At 39.6% G+C, this 16,134-nt stretch overlaps 2 protein-coding genes and 1 long non-coding RNA gene across 27 annotated transcripts in view; 1 reads left to right on the top strand and 2 right to left on the bottom strand.

Annotated features, from left to right (window-relative positions):
• The window catches only part of PGM3 (phosphoglucomutase 3), a 28,448-nt gene extending 19,382 nt beyond the window's left edge, over positions 1 to 9,066 (top strand). For all 9 annotated transcript variants that reach the window (XM_081530453.1, XM_081530452.1, XM_081530451.1 and 6 more), the window contains 5 exons: positions 3,551 to 3,649; positions 5,239 to 5,352; positions 6,421 to 6,543; positions 7,385 to 7,558; positions 8,616 to 9,066. In XM_081530453.1, the coding sequence (XP_081386579.1) occupies positions 3,551 to 3,649; positions 5,239 to 5,352; positions 6,421 to 6,543; positions 7,385 to 7,558; positions 8,616 to 8,705 (600 nt within the window). In that variant the 3' untranslated portion in view covers positions 8,706 to 9,066. The remainder of the gene's footprint in view (positions 1 to 3,550; positions 3,650 to 5,238; positions 5,353 to 6,420; positions 6,544 to 7,384; positions 7,559 to 8,615) is intronic.
• LOC145521666 (uncharacterized) lies at positions 6,728 to 8,510 on the bottom strand. Its single transcript, XR_014065570.1, has 2 exons — positions 8,427 to 8,510; positions 6,728 to 6,940 (listed from the first exon to the last, which is right to left on the bottom strand). It is a non-coding gene; the product is annotated as an uncharacterized LOC145521666 (long non-coding RNA).
• A 443-nt stretch (positions 9,067 to 9,509) lies between the features above and the next one.
• The window catches only part of DOP1A (DOP1 leucine zipper like protein A), a 119,646-nt gene continuing 113,021 nt past the window's right edge, over positions 9,510 to 16,134 (bottom strand). For 7 of the 17 annotated variants that reach the window (XM_081530435.1, XM_081530434.1, XM_081530444.1 and 4 more), the window contains 4 exons: positions 15,359 to 15,523; positions 12,633 to 12,762; positions 11,820 to 11,879; positions 9,510 to 10,116 (listed from right to left, as the gene is read on the bottom strand). In XM_081530435.1, the coding sequence (XP_081386561.1) occupies positions 9,811 to 10,116; positions 11,820 to 11,879; positions 12,633 to 12,762; positions 15,359 to 15,523 (661 nt within the window). In that variant the 3' untranslated portion in view covers positions 9,510 to 9,810. The remainder of the gene's footprint in view (positions 10,117 to 11,819; positions 11,880 to 12,632; positions 12,763 to 15,358; positions 15,524 to 16,134) is intronic. The other 10 variants (XM_081530439.1, XM_081530446.1, XM_081530438.1 and 7 more) reach the window with 3 other exon arrangements.

Raw genomic sequence — 16,134 nt, 5'->3', positions numbered from 1 at the left:
TTCCCTTTAAGATTGACTGGTTTGATCTTGCTCTCCAGGGTACTCTCAAGAGTCTTCTCTAGCACCACAGTTTTTTTCTTTTTTTATTTTTATTAGTTTATTTATCTATTTTTTAACTTTACAATATGAAAGCATCAGTTCTTTGGTGTTCAGCCTTCTTTATGGTCCAACTCTCACATCCGTATATAACTACTGGAAGAACCACAGCTTTGACTACACAGACTTTTTCTCGGCAAAGGGATGTCTCTGCTTTTGAATATGCTGTCTAGGTTTTTCATAGCTTTTCTTCCAAGGAGAGAACATCTTTTAATTTCATGGCTGCAGTCACTGTCCACAGTGATTTTGGAATCCAAGAAAAGAAAATCTGTCAGTGTTTCCATTTTTCCCCCATCTGTTTGCCATGAAGTGATGGAACTAACTGCATGCCATGATCTTTTTTTTTTTCAATTTCTTTATTGAAGGATAATTGCTTTACAGAATTTTGTTGTTTTCTGTCAAACCTCAGCATGAATCAGTCATAGGTATACATATATCCCTTCCTTTTTGAAGCTCCCTCCCATCTCCCTCCCCATCCCACCCCTCTAGGTTGATACGGAGCCCCTGTTTGAGTTTCCTTAGCCACACAGCAAATTCTTGTTGACTATCTACTTTATGTATGGTAATGTGAGTTTACTCTTTCCATACATCTCACCGTCTCCTCCCCTCGCCCCATGTCCACAAGTCTATTCTCTATGTTTGTTTCTCCACTGCTGCCCTGTAAGTAAATTCTTCAGGACCGTTTTTCTAGATTCCGTATATATGTGTTAGAATACAATATTTATCTTTTTCTTTCTGACTTCACTCTGTATGATAGGTTCTAGGTTCATCCACCTCATTAGAAGCAACTCACAGGTGTTCCTTTTTATGGCTGAATAATATTCCATTGTGTATATGTACCACGACTTCTTAATCCATTCATCCGTTGATGGACATCTAGGTTGCTTCCATGTTCTAACTATTGTAAACAGGGCTGCAATGAACAATGGGATACATGTGTCTTTTTCAATTTTGGTTTCCTCAGGGTATAGGCAGAGGTTTATAACAATAAAAAATGTGACTGAGGAAAAAAAAAGCTCAGAATCTTAATTAGATTTCATCGTGCCAATAAAATGGACAACAGCTGCCAACAGGTTGGGGGGAGGAAAAACAAAACCCAGAAGAATCTACAGAACAAGTCAAAGCATAAGAATAATAAATGTTTTTCTTGAGTCACTGCTGTCAGAGTCCTTTCCCTCCCTGGGAGTTATAGCCCACCTCACCTCCCTAGGATGCCTTCCAACACTGTGCTGATCTCTGGACCTTCTGTGGGGGCAGCTCAGATTCTAATCTGGTCCTACTCCTGTGTGTTCTTGCCTCCAATGTCCACAGCCATCAGGACTAGTGCTTTTTCTTATGTGGGAGCTCTTAATGTCCTTTTATATATTCCATAGGCACAGAGCCTGCCTAGTCGATCGTTTGGATTTAATCAGCAGCTTGTACAGCTGGTGGGAAGGTTTTGGGTCTTATTCCTTAGCCACACTTCCCCTGGCTTACAATTGTGGTTTTATTTCCACCTCTGCATGTTTGGGTCGTCCACTGGGGTTTGCTCTTGAGGCTGCCCTGGAGGACTTGGGTTTGCCCCATGAGGGCCAGGTGTGGAGGTGGGGCAGCTGTTTGGGTCACAGGGGTTCTGGCAGCACCAGGTACTCAGGGGAGTTGGCAGCTAGGCCAGCAGGAAATTTAGTGCTCTAGAAGGGTATGGTAACCAGTATTGGCCAATACACTCCAATATTGCCTGGAGAACCCCCTTCCCTGACAGAGAAGCCTGGCATACCACAGTCTACAGGGTCACAAAGAGTTGGACACAACTGAAGCGACCCTGCGTGCATAGACAAAAGATTTTTTTTGCCTGTGGCAGCTCTGTCCCAGTGTGAGTTGAGTGTGAAGATGCTGCAGCTGCTTGGCTGGCGGGAACCCTGGCGGCGCAAAGTGTGCAGGGACGTGGACTGCCTCTGCTGCAGGAGTTATGGCCCTCTCAGTCTTTTTCTGATCCTCTTGTAGCTGGTGATCAGAAGGCCTCTTTGGCCAGTCTTTCTCTGTAGCTCTGCCTGTTCAGGCACTTAGAGGCTTCCCTTGCCTGGGGTCCTTCTCTGTTGTTGGGCAAGTCAGGCACATAGAGGGGGAGCCCCTGGCTGGGGTCCTACTCTGTAGTTCAGTGCATCAGGCATTTGATGGGCTGGCCTCTATTGTTCAGCTGCTGATGCTGGCATGTGGGGAGAGAGAGGCTGTGGTGGTGGCTCCACCCTCTACGTGTGACTCAGCAGTATTGCCTTGTTTCCATGGCTGCCTGGCTTTCCTTCACAGGCATTTCCCACCACGATCTCCTCCCTCACAACCCCTCCATCCGTCTCTCCACAGCCAACAGCAGCCCTTGCCCTGAGATTGCTCCACAATCCCTAAACTCCAGCTGCCAGCCATTGTGCCTTCCAGGGGACCTGGGTCCCTGTCTGGGGTATGTATGGCTTTGGCAAGGACTGTCTGATTCTCATTCCATTTAGGCTGCGACAGATCAGCTATTTCACTCTCAGCCTTAAATGTTTCTCCTCTGACTCAGACAATTGCCCTGCTGTGGGGATCAGAACCCTGCTTCAGTTCTCCCACCCATTGAGGGCAGGTCCAGTCCTACTAACACTCCTGTTTTTCCCCCTAGTTCCTTCATCGTACTGAGTTTTGCATGGTTCTATATATTCTTTTCCACTGGTCAGGTACTCCTGTCTGCTCTCAGCTGGTGTACTGCATGCACTTCCCTGTCTGAAGATGTGTTCCTGATGTATCCATGGAGAGAGATGTACTCCACTTCCACCTACTCCTCCGCCATCTTGTTTTCTCGCATGATCTTTTTTTGAATGTTGAGTTTTAAGCCAGCTTTTTCACTCTCCTCTTTCACCCTCATCAAGAGGCTGTTTAGTTTCTCTTTGCTTTCTGCCGTTAGAATGGTATCATCTACGTATCTGAGGTTGTTGATACTTCTCCCAGAATCTTGATTCCAGCTTGTGATTCTTCCAGCCCGGCAATTCACTGACATACTCTGCATATAAGTTATATAAAGCAGGGTGACAATATACAGCCTTGACGTGCTCCTTTCCTAATTTTGAACCAGTCTGTTGTTCCATAGCTGGTTCACTGTTGTTTCTTGACCTGCATACAGGTTTCTCAGGAGGCAGGTAAGGTGGTCTGATATTCCCATTTTTTAAAGAGTTTTCTGCAGTTTATTGTGATCGACACAGAGTTTTCCAAATTTGCTGGTATATTGCGTGCAGCACCTTAACAGCATCATCTTTCAGGATTTTAAGTAGCTCAGCTGGAATTCCATCACCTCCACTAGCTCTGTTCCTATATTTCCTAAGGCCCACTTAACTTCGCACTCCAGGATGTCTGGCTCAAGGTGAGTGGCCACACCATCGAGGTTGGTAAGTACACAGTGAATATTTTCTGATTAACTGCTGTTGTTTTGTAAATATGTGTGTTTCAGGTACCTGTCTACTGTACTAAAACTGGTGTCAAACATTTGCACCACAAAGCTCAAGAGTTTGACATTGGTGTTTACTTTGAAGCAAATGGGCACGGCACAGTAAGTTCTCATAAATAATGACCTGCCTTTAGCTTGCACTTTGTTTTTTTTCTAAAGATGGAATTCTGTACCTAGTTAGTAATAGGTAATATTCCACTTTGTTGAAATGATTGAGATGGTGATAGAAATGATTTAGCTGATATTTTCTTATGTTCTGTGAAACTGTGGCTCTCTTTTAGATTGTAATGATCTTCCTTTGAATGTGAAGTTCAGTTCAGTTGCTCAGTGAACTGAACGACTCTTTGCGACCCCATGAACCGCAGCACGCCAGGCCCCCCTGTCCATCACCAACTCCCGGAGTCCACCCAAACCCATGTCCATTGAGTCGGAGATAATACTAATTTGTTCCTATAATTTATATAGTTTCTTCGAAAATATGTAGATCTTAACTCCCCTGCAACTAGGCAATTTATACATCATATAAAATTTTTCTTCCAAAGTGTGAAAAGGTTGAGGACTAACTTATAAGCAACTAGAAATGAGTTTAAAGTAATTTGCAATAGGCATATAAAATTTTTTATGACTCTTAGCAGAGGGAGAATGAAAGTTTGAGATATAATTTGCATATCCTAATACTTAACCATTTTAACATATATTAATAGGTCTGTAGTACATTCATAAGGTTCAGAATTTTTCTTTATTAAATGTTTTTTAATATCTAGCCTCATCTCATAAGTGGATTTCAGATGGTTAACAGAAAAAGTTATCTACGTCAGATAATTCTCATTAATTCAAAATTGGCTTGAATAGGCCATGACTATGAGAAGAAAAATAGTAAGTTCCTAGAAAATGTAATTGAAATATAACTTCAGTGATCTTATGCAGGGTTGGTAAATGCTTTTGAACTAGTAAATATTTTAGTTTTCACAGGCCATAGGGTTTGTTGCATCTGCTCAGATCTCCTAGTGAAGAGTGTAAATGAATGGGAGTGGCTATGGTTCCACAAAACAAGTGACCAGTGCATCTTAGTTTACCAACAAACTTTGTATTTCATCAATAGGCCGAATGTACTGTGCTACTCCTTTTCAGTATTGGGCCTCTGAAGGCACTAAAATCATGTGTGGGCAAGCAATTCAGAACGGCAGGAATCCTGAGGAGCATGATGCATATTATACTAAAGACCCATGGCACTATTTGCCATAGTGTAATATGTATGATGAACCTCTTTTCTACTTTTGCTTAGCTGATGTCCTTAAAAATTAAGTCAAGAAAACTGTACTAATGGCAGTGAATTATATTCTTCAAAGTAGAATAGATACAGGTCAGGCTTAAGGAAGCTGGTTGCCCGGAACTGGTTTAGCTGGCTGACAGCAACATCATACATTCACCATGTACATTCACCTTTGCCCGGGTGATTATTTTCTTGGTAATCTTTACATTTTGGTAACCCAATTTTATAATCCTATAATACCTTCTGAGTTCTGATTTGATCTTACATTAATTTCATATATTCTACAGCTGCCATTTTTATCCCCTTGGTTTCTCCAGATTCACTGAGAGTTTCAAAAGTAGTTTAGTTGGGATGATCGTACTTACGACTGGGGCATGGTTAGTGTTTGGTGATTTTTTTTTGTATGCTTTTGTTGTAGGTACTGTTTAGTAAAGCTGCTGAAACAAAGATAAAACAACTAGCCAAAGAATCAGAAGATGAGAAAAGGAAAGCTGCAAAGATGCTTGAAAATGTAATTGACTTGTTTAACCAGGTGAGAACTGAGGGGGGATGGTGGACTCTTGGTTGTGCTGTGCTTAGTTGCTCAGTCGCCTCCGACTCTTTGCAACCCCACGGACTGTAGCCCGTCAGGCTCCTCTGTCCATGGGGGTTCTCCAGGCAAGAAAACTGGAGTGGCTTGCCATGCCTTCCTCCAGGACTCTTGGTTACTTACACAGTCAGAAGGTAGACAGGGTCATGTACTGCATCAAACACTGAAGTGGAAAGTTGTGGCAGCTTCCTTGCAGCTGTCTAGATTTATACTGAAATGCAGTGACAGAACATTTATGTGCTTCAGGTTTTTAAGTAATGATTAGTTTACAGCTGAGGTCAACAGATTCAGCTATGAAGTATATCTGTGAGGCTAAAAAAAAAAATATATATATATGTATATATATGTTTTGGAACCAACTTTGTCAAGGGAATTCAGAAAAAATAGTCTCTGATGAAGCACATCTGTGGGTCAGATGATTGGGACTGGAGTGGAGACTATGGCAATGGAAGAGCAAAGCATAGGTCAGTGGAAAGCAATAGAACTTATATTTGAGAGTCTTGCACATATTGGGCAGTTCATATACCTCAGTGTGTAATCCTTGCATAACAGGAAGAGTCGTCATCATAACTCTTGTTTTATAACTGAAGAAACAGACTTAAGAGTTACTCAGTGGTGGAGTATGGCAGCATAGCCAACTTTAGGTGTGTTTTACAACCAAAAGCTCCACTTTATCATGCATGAGGCCTTCCACCATCATGGCATAGTATCTTAGAAGGGATCTAGTAATAAATAAAATGTTGACTCACAGAGTGTTAATGCTGGAACCTTAAGAGTTATCCCGTCTAACCTCACTTTACATATGAGCAAGGAGATTGAAGGCGGGCTGGTCTTAGTAGTCTCCATAGTCCTTTTATTGTTGCCTTCCAGAGATGGCTGTCCCTCGGTGTAGTTCACATTTACCCACCCCAGTCAGTCATGCAGCATGTGGGGAGGAGGCAGCCAGGACATGGTTTTCTTAGACAGAAAACATTCGTATCAGCGCTGTGCTTGTGTTCTCGCATTTTACAGACAATTGGTGATGCTATTTCTGACATGCTGGTGATTGAGGCGATCTTGGCTCTGAAGGGCTTGACTGTGCAGCAGTGGAATGCTCTCTATACAGACCTTCCAAACAGACAGCTCAAAGTTAAGGTGAGAGCCAGATTACTCCCCTTCTAAAAATTAACTAAAATAATTTCATTCTGCACATATGTATTATATAGAAAAGATTGAATTTTCTCACATCTTTAAAAACTACAGAATCCCTCTTAACCATTCTGTTATATAGAAGTATTTGGTTTCCAACTTTATTATAAGTATGAATCACTTTAAAAGATTTTATTTTTTTTTTTAATTTTAAAGATGTGAGGAGAGAACAGAATAACCCCCTTTATGCCCAGCTTCAACTAGTGTCCTCCACATCCCCAATATTATTTTGAAGCAAGCCCTGGATAGCTTGTTGGTTCAAGTGTAGATGTTTCCTTCCTCTGCATTATTCTTGGTTCACAAGGTACTTCCAGAGGCTAGATGCTGAGAAGTAGAATCTGGGCTGAAAGGGACACAATTTTTAAAGGCATTTTAGATAAATTGCTGATTGTTTTCTATATAGATATATACCAGATTACACATTTACCAACAGACATTTTTGAAAGACAGATATTGAATCCATAGTTCACAGAAATGGCTGCTGATTGTTCAGTTTTTTTTTTTTTAAAGGAGATTTTATGATCCCCCTTTTTAAAAAATACCTAAGATTATTTTATCAATGACTAAGCCATACAGTACTGGCCATTATTTTAGTAGTAACTATAAGACAGTCTGTGGTAATCTATCATCTCAGTACTGTACTTCATGGTACAATCAGCTGAAATGTAGGTCTGTTCCTGCTGACATGAAATAATAGCCATAATCTCTTGGTGGGAATTGTGTTGAATGGGTTAAGCTTCTGAAAGGGAGTGTGATATAGAAAAAAACATGAAATGCTTGTGCCTAGGTTGCAGACAGGCAAGTCATTAGCACCACAGATGCTGAAAGACAAGTTGTTAAACCTCCGGGACTCCAGGAGGCCATCGATGACCTGGTGAAGAAGTACAGGCTTTCTCGTGCTTTTGTCCGGCCCTCTGGTACAGAAGACATAGTCCGAGTCTATGCAGAAGCAGACTCGCAGGTAAGCTGAGACAGTGCTACTGAAAGAATGTACAGGGAGAATCTAAAGGAGGTGGAGGAGGGTGGTAGCAGGAGAGAAAACTATTTTAATGTATTGGAATCTCTAATGTCTGAGATTTATGGAGCCTTTTTTCTTCAGTAGTAATTACATAGTTGAATAAAACTCCCCCAGATATTTTTCCTGTAATGTATTCTATATTTCCTAAAAGGGTCGTATTTGTAACTGCTGTAAGAATACTACTTAGTTTACCAAGACATACTTAGTTTGACACATAGTGATTAAGTTTATGCATCCTGAAGTGGAATATACTTTTTTCCTTTATTTAAAAACATACTATTGCTTCATGAAAATGACTTACGTTGAAGTTCATTTCTAAACTGACTGGTACTGTCACCCGTGCTGCGTGAAATTTGTCCTTGTGTCTAGACTTTCAATTTGGTTTTCAAAATCGTTCCTTTAAATGACAGCCTTGCTCTGTGCGTCTCTTTTCTTGATAGGGTCAGAGACTTAAAAGTGTTTTTTCAGCTGAGGCAAAGTTACAGGAGGATGACCAGAGCCTCAATAAGAGATCTTTTCAATTTATATAGTAGCTGATAGCTTTTTTGCAGAAATTCAGGCCATTACAGAATGCACTAAATAAATATCCCTGGTGCATGAGGAAAGGATAACTGGGGCCTCAACAGTTACTTCCTCTTTTGGTCAATTGTGGCTTTCCTGACATTAACAACTTACTGCCTAAAGAGTCAGTAACTCTTCACACTATTGACTGACCAGAGATGTATTGATACTTCTTTTCTTACTGAATTTATTCAGAGTTTTAACATGACAAGCAAATCAGATTATAAAATAAAGTTAGTTAGGATCTTACCTGATTTAGAAGAATGTGACTTGTTTTCCACTTATCTAAGGGTCTTGTAACTTGTTACTAAAAGATGAAAAAAAGTTCTCATTTGAATTGTTAGTGAAACAAAATCGGAAAGCTCCCTCCCCTGGAGTTGCAAGTACCCTGGTAGCTGCTGTGTCTTTTTCATCTAATATCTTTTTTTGTAACTTGCAGGAAAACACAGACAGCCTTGCATATGAAGTGAGCTTGGCAGTATTTCAGCTGGCTGGAGGAATTGGAGAAAGACCTCAACGAGGTTTCTGAGGACAATTTTTATATTCTTTAGAAACCAGATTTTTTTAAAAAGCTCTTACAGAATAATATTACTGCCACTGTTGTGACAGGTTCAGACACATTTATAATAATGTTTACAGTGTACCTTACTGGATTGTTTCTAGGTCTGATTGTTTTTCTTAAACACTACCAGAATCATTCTTTAGAAATAGGTAAGCCTTATATTTGTTAAGTTTCACTTTTTTTTAATAAAACTAAATTTACCTGTAATATTAATCACACTAATGTAAAATACTGGAGCTCAAGTATATGATTCAGTCATTAATTTTATAATATATGCAAGGAAAAATTCATGAAGGCTGCTAGAAAATTAAAGCTTATTTATTACCAACTCCTGTGATGTCTTTTCCATCGATGTTACCTCCCGACGATGTCATTTTGCAGTCCTGGTAGTCTCCACTGGTGATACAATTGAGCAGGGTGGGACTTAATACAAATACAACCAGTTTGTTTCATAGCAGAGTCTTCAAAGGAGTTCTTATATACTTACCTCTTCAGTTAACATCACCGGGAACTCAGAGGGGTGACTGTGGAGGCTGTGGACCTCTACTCTGTACTGAGGTGGAGATGCCTGTGCTACATTTACTTACAAGGATGCATGGGCCAGACCTCAGTTTTCTTTACTCCTCTTAGTGAAGGTAAGTGGGAGAAACTGGCTGTAAGACATTACCAAGCCTCTGACAGAGAAGTGATACCATTCTTATACTAGAATGTGGTTAGTAAGTCAAAGAAAGAGTCTCCAACCCATCTAAATTAAACAAAGCCTGAAACGAATAGAAAAAATGTGCAGTGTATATTTGGCAGATTTAAGACAACTCAGGACAATAAAACAATGGACTGTAGTGGACTACGTATATATAGATCTCTCTTAGGCACCATAATCAATATGAGCCCACAGTTAATTAAACTTGATTCAGGCCACAGTCAGACATTTGTTCTTATGTACAAATATTTAAATTAAATACAACCTGAAACATGTTTTGTTACATACAAAAAAAAAAGAAACTATACAACTTGGGAGCAAATGTTTGTTTTCAATAATTACATTTAAACTAAATGGAACCACTTATGGTGCTCAAGTTTTTACCACCCCTTCCAGAAAATCTTTTTCTACCATCTCTTCTATTTTTTGCCTAGCTTTGCTGGAAAACGGTTTGTGGTTTTCCAGCTTCATGTCCTTGTTGGGGAAGGTGGTGGAGTAGAGGATGGGGCTCCCTGAGTGTCCTGCGCATCGGCTGGTGACTTTGCTGTTGAAGACTTGGCTGAGCACGTTGAAGAAGGGCAGGAGCTGCTCGAGGCTGCGCACCGTGCAGACGGTGAGGAGCAAGTGCCCCGGCTCCCAGCCCAGCGCTCTCCCTGAGTTGTCCTCCTCCGGATTTTTCTGCAGAAAACAGAGAGGCAACTGTTACCAACAGAAGGCCTTAGTCTGTGAGAAAACTTAGAGTTAAGAAATGAATACAAATGATGACATGAAGTCTCCATTCCAGACTTGCTAAAACACCTGCTTCTGACTGAGGCCTTCTGGTGCCAATTATTAATTATACACTGTAGGAACATTTGCCATCTAGAATGCACAAGCTTAGTTATTAGGGGAACTGGTTTTGGATATGGACAAATACTAAAGTTCATCTTGTGCTTTGCATATACTCAAAAAGCTCCCAGATTTCTGGACTCCCACTAATGTATCTGAGGACTAGGTCATCAAATGGCCGCAGAAGAAGGGACAGAAGGTCTCATACATGTCACTGTTAGTACATCAATCAATTACATTGTGGCCAGAAGGCTTAAACCTGCCACAAGACAGTAGCCGAGTCCGGTGAATAATTACTACCACAAAAGGAGAGGAAAGGCCCTCTGAGGAGAGACCGTGCTCTGTGCTCCTAGGCTGTAAACCACATGGGAAGGAGAGCTGGACCTGGAGGCAGTTACTCCAGGGTTAGCATCCTGCTCTGCCATGTCCTTACTGTGGGCAAGATACAACCTATAAAATGGGGCAGCAGAGAAGTCAAATGAGAATGTATGTGAAGACTGTCCACCAAGTACAAACAGTAATTCACATACTTAAGCAGCTAATTTGAGAAGCCAACTAAATTATACAAATACAGTTGTAGACATTAGTCTATCTAGAGAATGTTCTGAGAGATCTGAAGATGTCTTGAACTGGGGCAGAATCACAGATAGGAAAACATACTGAGTAAAGATAATGAAAACAACTAGATAGAAAAAAAATATCAAGTGGGACTTAGGAAGCAGAATTACAGTCTGCCATATTTGTTAACAAATGGGGTTTGCCTTCTAAGATGTTGCCGAGAAACTTGCATTGTTTACTTAGTATTTTAATATCACTAACTTCCTAGTGGAGAAGCAGATGCAAAATCCAGCTTATTTTCTTGTGTGCTTACAGAGTTTGCTATTTTAAAATAAAATCCTGTTTGAATCTATTTTCCTTTCTCAGAAGTCTCTAGGAACAAATAAGAAAAGATCATTTTGTTCTTATGGCCAAATTAAAAAAAAAAAGAAACAGCTATCAGTTTATTTCTTAGTACAAAATCACTTTCCTTTCCTCTCACCTAGTAATGCTGGCTTTAATGACAGTCCTAGGACTGGCAACTACACCACTTTTAGTGCCCTAAGTCCAAGTGTGATTCAATAGCCATTTAAGGGTCTGCAGAGATGAACTGAGTCTGAAGGGAAACAAGTAATATGCTTGAACCGTCTACACAGCTGATTCCCAAATGTAAGGAACTAGGGTCCAACCTTTTTATTATATTCCTGTCAAGAGGTACTTTTAGTAGAAGGACTTTTTTACTAAAAAGCTCTTGACCAAGAAGAGTGCACTTGTTTTAGTGTTTCTGTTCTTAATCAGAACTAAATCACTTCCTCAGTAATAAAATTTAAAAAGTCAAACATGTTTCCATGTGAACGACTTCTCCTTTCACTTCTACAGTCTACACTGGAAAGACTTCCTTCCTGTTTTACCTCTCTTGTACTGCCGAAATCCAGACCTGGGTTTGTCTCTCAAGATTTGGTCCAGATGTGGCAACTTTTGCTGCCATATCACAAGCATCAAAAAGCCACCCTCACCTGATGACTGGCCATCTCCAATCCCTCCAAAATCACTGTCTTAAAGTCCTCCTCCTTGTCCTGTGGAAGGAAAGATTAGAACTCATAGCCTTTGCTCCAGTGAAAAGTGGACTTGGCCATGAAGACCTTGTTTTAAGGTGTTTTGGATGAGAAAATGCTGTCCAATAAAACATTTTTTTTATTTTGTGGGAGGAGTTCTATAAAAACTCATTACTATGAGATGCAGGGATGACAATGTACCTATAACCACATAGCTTCTGGGTTTGTTGTCATGATTATTTTTTCAGACCCTGCAATATCAAAATGAAAGTACCCAAGTGTGCTCCTAAACACTGGATTCAACTTTCACCTTCATCTCTGTTCTGTTACTTATTAGTCCCTAAAGAACAACTCGATTTTAAATCAAGTTCTGCATGTCCTTTGACTATAACCTCCTTTGAAATCACTGTCCCCCATTCCATGTCTATAGTCTGTGGAATGCAGTTTAAGAGCTGGTGCCTGAATAGGGGACCCCAGAAGACTGGAAAATTTCTGAGCACTCAAAGCACGCATTACAAACTAGTACTCAAAATAACAACCCAGATTGTCCCCAAACTGTACAATTTAGTTCTGAAATGTTCTGAAGGCAAAGAAAAGACAAAAGATTTGTAACAAAGGCCTACTGATGAGAGTAAGAAACTCACTATTTTCTTGGGTAAAGATCTGTAATTTATTAGCCTGATGCATACTGGAAGTCTGTACATAAGATACGCTGCATCTTACAAACGTTACCTTCTTATACTTAACAAAAACAAACTGAAAAGAATGCAATACCTTTGCCCTTTTCCGAAGAAGTTTTGCTAGTCGTACTACGTAAGGTTTAAATTCTCGTTGATGGATGCCCTGCCTTCTGACTTCCAAACCAGAATCATCTGAGGCTTCTGGAATGAAGGCCCATCGGTACCTAGGTATAGAAGCATGGTATCAGCATCAGCAGGCTGCACACTGTGCCTCTAAGGCAAGGCCACTTAAATACAGCAGACACATCATGACTCCACCACTTACACGGATTCATGTTCCAGCTGCGCCGCCTGCAACCCTGTCACCTTGAGCTTGCTCCTTAACCTGAGCCTTCATCGTAAGTAAAGACACTGTCAACTACCCCTTAGAGTTGAAGTGAGTAAATGAACATTTGTAATGAACACAAGAAAACCAGAAAGTACTCAACACCGTTTTTTTCATGAGCACAACCAAGTAACATGTTTCGTTACTAGGTAAAAGTCACATACTTGGCCAGATGTTTCCTAACTACATAGTAAGGTGGGCAAAGGACTGAAAGGATTTAAGAAAGATCTAAGTAGGACTTCTGAGTACACTTCCATTGTATTTTTACTTGTGTTTAAAATTTCATCTTTAATAAGTAAAATTAGTATCTATGAAAAAAATTCAAACAGTATAAAAGGGTGTACCAAAGAAGGGTAATCTCCCCTCACCACAGGTTCCACCAATACTGCCAGTTTATATCCATCCAGAGTTTATGCATAAAAAAGCATGTATTCACACAAGCAAACCCCACCTCTTTCAACACATAATTACATATCTTGGAGAAAGATCATATAAAACGCCATCCTCTTTATAAGCTACATATTCCTCCAGTGTTGGAAGGTACTAACATAACCAGTTTACTAGATTGTCCAATTTTTTGCTATTACAAATACTGCCATAATGGATACGCTTATGAATTGCTGATTTTTGTGCATGTCTGAGAGGACAGTGGTTAGATAAATCATAGGATATAGTAGAATTATTGGCCTAAGGAAAATATGTATTCTGAATTTTGATAAATATAAACCTCTTTGGAGAAAAATTAGACAATATCAGTGTATACTCCCAACACTAGTAAGAATGTTTCTACTTAAGGGTAAAAGGAAATACACTTTTAGATCTTTACCATTCTGATAGTTACTAATAACCTTAATTTGAATTTCTCTTATGAGTAAGCCTGAGCATCTTTTTAAACATTTGAAAAAATCATGCTTAGAAAGATATTACTCTTTCAAAATTATTAAATTCTCCATGTTATCTTTTACCACCTTATAGAGTTTCTTAAAAAAATAAAAAGACACAGTGGTTAAAAAAAAAACAAAACTGTAGTTGATATTACATTTTTGATCCCTTTTCTATATCGTAACAAGAAGATAAACTCATTATGGTTCTCACCATGGAAGCTGAAAAGGAAAGGTGCATGAAGACTATACTTTTATTACCTCTGTGAACATAAGCTCCCTAGTTAATTTGGGACAGTTTCCTACAATTCTGGTTAGTATCCTTTTCTAAATTTCTTCAGGAGTAATATCATTTTAACAGACACCCAACCACTGAAATTCATTAAGAAGTGGATATATATGGTTTCAAATGGGGAAAAAAAAAAGGAATGGGAATTGATGTAAAAAAAATTTCTACTTCTTACCATTACATTTAATGAAATGTAAGCTTGTGCAACAGCAATTTTTAGAGAAAAAAGGTTCTGGTATCTTACTCTTTATCCTATTAATATTCCATTGCATCCTATTAATATCCAATATTCTTGAATATATTGGATAGAATAATACAACGCAATTTATAAATGTATAATTAATCATGTGGATAAATTCTCCAATTATCTTAGCCACATATTAATGAAATGATCTTACATCGCTTGCATATTACTTTAACAACTTAAATATGAAAAAAAGGGAAAGTGATAGCTGCTCAGTTGTGTCCGACTCTTTGCGACCCCACGGACTGTAGCCTGCCAGGATCCTCTGTCCATGGAATTCTCCAGGCAAGGATACTGGAGTGGGTAGCCATTCCCTTTTCCAGGGCGTCTTCCTGAACCAGGGATCGAACCTGGGTCTCCTGCATTGCAGGCAGTTTCTTTACTGGCTGAGCCACCGGGGAAGCTCAAATATGAAAAACCATAATTAAATATTTTGAGCACTTATGAACAAGGCATTTCATGAGAATTTAGTTATATTAATTTCTCCCTCTTTCCCTCTGCCATCTCTAGTTCAATTCACTATCATCTGAAAGAAAAGGTGGTAAAGAAGCTGCCTGCCAGTGCAGGAAACACAGGTTCAATCCCTGGGTTGGGAAGATCCCCTGGAATAGGAAATGGCAACCCATTCCAGTATTCTCATCTAGAAAATCCCATGGACAGAGAAGCCTGGCGGGCTACAGTTCAGGGGGTCACAAAAGAGTTGGAGATGACTAAGCTACTACACTACCACCACCACCACCTCCTACACTGGACCTGAAGCTGGTGAGTCAGGTGTCCCACTGCCTTACATCTGCTGGCTACTCAATCTGTTGACTGAATGGTGTCTCGGTCTTAATAGATCCATGACAACCATTTCCAATACCTCCCAATAACAGTGTTGCTCCACCATCCTCCTGCCAAAAAGTTACATTTTAATAAAAATTATCAATACTTTGACTTACACAAAAAGTTCTATCTTAGATGTCACTGACCAAAGCAAATGCATTTCCAAAATATCTATTTAATATCCTTCTTTACTTACATCTGAAATTGAGGAAGATTTTCGGAGGGCAATGCCAGAGCCAAATCCAAAAATTTGCAAGCAGAGAGATAGAGGTTTAACCACCGCTGGCTGTTGTATGAAGTAGAAAAGCCATTACCTCCTGTGTAGGTTGTCTCCAGACCAGCCACAGAGGGGCCTGAAGTGCTGTAGGCAGGGGACAGTGCTGTCAGCAGTTGTACCCTCTTACTGACAAGTAATTCCTGGAAAATCTCAAAATGCCAGCTAATATTTTTCATAATCAGTCTGATAAACGTACCAGTAATTGCTAAGCAAGGTCATGACTAAATTATACTGTTTCTCAAATCAAAAATTCATTTATGTTCTTTTAAATATTAAGAATATAAAAATAGTAGAGAATAACTATACTCAAGAAGGATAAAAATATAAGCTGTAAAACCAACAGGCCTCCCTACTCCTCAGTGCCCTTCTGTAAAGATAGGGAAAATTCCCCTAATAATAAACGCAGTTATTAGTACAGGGGACACTTGGAAATCTAGCACCAAAGAGTAGTAAACAAATTCAAGACACATAGTGTTAAAGGAACTTTTCAATTTATAAACTGATTTGTACAAACATTCCTAAATAAAAATAAATTATATTTAGGCATATATTAATAAACTGCTTCACTAAAAAGGATAAAATTCTTGTCCATTAAACTGAGATCCTTCTGGAAGATATGGACATTTGAATACCTTATAGGCTACCTGCCATAATAGGTTTTGCTGCATGTTTCAGGGAAAAGATCTGACCTACTA

This window comes from Giraffa tippelskirchi, chromosome 9 (assembly GCF_054371585.1).
Source record: "Giraffa tippelskirchi isolate mGirTip1 chromosome 9, T2T-mGirTip1v1.2.pri, whole genome shotgun sequence".
NCBI classification, from domain to species: Eukaryota; Metazoa; Chordata; class Mammalia; order Artiodactyla; family Giraffidae; genus Giraffa; species Giraffa tippelskirchi.
The sequence above is the reverse complement of the archived record's forward strand: the minus strand, read 5'-3'. Positions and strand labels throughout refer to the sequence as shown.